This window comes from Chrysochloris asiatica, unplaced genomic scaffold, assembly GCF_000296735.1.
Source record: "Chrysochloris asiatica unplaced genomic scaffold, ChrAsi1.0 scaffold00026, whole genome shotgun sequence".
NCBI classification, from domain to species: domain Eukaryota; kingdom Metazoa; phylum Chordata; class Mammalia; order Afrosoricida; family Chrysochloridae; genus Chrysochloris; species Chrysochloris asiatica.
This window is the reverse complement of record NW_006408544.1, coordinates 18,434,164-18,435,747: the sequence shown is the minus strand read 5'-3', so window position 1 is coordinate 18,435,747 and position 1,584 is coordinate 18,434,164. Positions and strand designations below refer to the sequence as shown.

At 44.1% G+C, this 1,584-nt stretch overlaps 1 protein-coding gene across 1 annotated transcript in view; it reads right to left on the bottom strand.

Moving 5' to 3' along the window:
* Nucleotides 1-395: 395 nt before the first annotated feature.
* The window catches only part of CPT2 (carnitine palmitoyltransferase 2), a 23,405-nt gene continuing 22,216 nt past the window's right edge, over nucleotides 396-1,584 (bottom strand). The window contains exon 5 of the mRNA XM_006839865.1: nucleotides 396-736. Coding sequence (XP_006839928.1) covers nucleotides 396-736 — 341 coding nt within the window. The remainder of the gene's footprint in view (nucleotides 737-1,584) is intronic.

Genomic DNA, 1,584 nt, shown 5'->3' with positions numbered 1-1,584 from the left:
AAGAGATGCTTCAAGAAAGAGGAGCAGGTTTTAGAGACCATGCTACCATTTTCCACTAGTCACTTGAAGAGCCAGGCGCAAACGGAAACGGCAAGATACCTGAACTTAGTTATGGAAAGTTCTGAAACTGTGGCTTTAAAAAATGAAAGAAGAGCCATCTCAAACAATAATTAACTTTTATTTTTGCTTAAACAATAAATACACCTGAGTTAATGTTTTTCAAAAGTCACCTTCTCTGATCAAATGCCCTAAAACTGAGATCTTTAGTTTTGATCTGCTGCTCAGAGTTAGGCCTCGCAGCATGGTCTGCTCAGGTGTTTCATGATTAGGTTCAGTACTCTCATGATAGCACCTATTGTCTACACAGGCCCTTGTTTTCATAAGGAAGTCTCAACCTACCCAGATGCTGTTTTGATTGATTTACCTTCTAAAGCATCAAACATGTCGTTTAAAGACTTCTCCACACATTGGAGAAACTCGCGGGCATTCCGGCCTGAGTAGGCAGAGACGTTGCAACCTATCCAGTTGTCGTGAACTGCATACCCAATGCCAAAGCCATCAGGGACCACGGGGGCAAAGCCACCCAGGTTCACTGCTGAGCTGCTGAGCGTGCTCGTGGACAAGATGTTGTGGTTTATCTTTCCATATGCAGGGTCCAGGTATAGCTCAGGCAGGGGCATCCCTTTGGCAGCTGCCAGGTATCGCAGAGCAAACAAGTGTCGGTCAAAGCCCTGGCCTGTCAGAGACAAAATGGGAAACCAGAGTCTTAGATCTAGAACTCAAAGAGACGTTAGTAAAACCTCCCATTCATAGCAGGAATCTGCTCCGCAGCATCCTGGAGAATGGAGGAATAGTCTTTCTACCTCCAGCTCACTAACTCCTGGAGCAGTGCATTCTAGACAATAAGGGGACTTCAAAGAGTTGGTGGGAAAATGGAACTGAAAGTTGATGGAGTTTTTTACATGAACTTTAGAAACCCTCTCATATTTCCTCAAAAAGAAAAGAAAAAAAGTCACCAAGAGCTGAGCTAAACACACGCCTAAAATGAAAGCGTTATTTAAAAATTAGTTAATTAAATCAATTTTATCAGGCAGTCAAGAAAGGTATGGGAAGTATTTTCCCTCCCCAGCTATCTTGGCAGATGCTCTTGGTTGGAGGCTTTCATAAACCTAAGGTAGGAAGATGGTGGCTGCAAAGACAGAAAAGTTGCTGTAGTAGATCAACTCTAGGCTCCAACTTGTGACAAAAAATGGAAAATCTGTGCTGGAGCACAAGCAGACTTAGAAGATGATCAAACAAAGCAAAGAAACTGCCTGGCTTGAGGGGCTCCCCAAGAGTACTATGCCATGCTGGCCCACACTGGTGGCCCATCACAACAGTGGCAATAGTAACGAGTTGGGCACAATGTGCAGGAAATACTACAAAGTCTACCCATAGTCCACCACTCGTCTGTCAGTTTGTCGTACTCTGGTGGCTTGTGAGTTGCTGTGATTCTGGAAGCTATGCCACTGGTATTTTAAATACAAGCAGGATCACCCATGGTGGGCAGATTTCAGATAAGCTTCCAGATGAAGAAAGACTAGG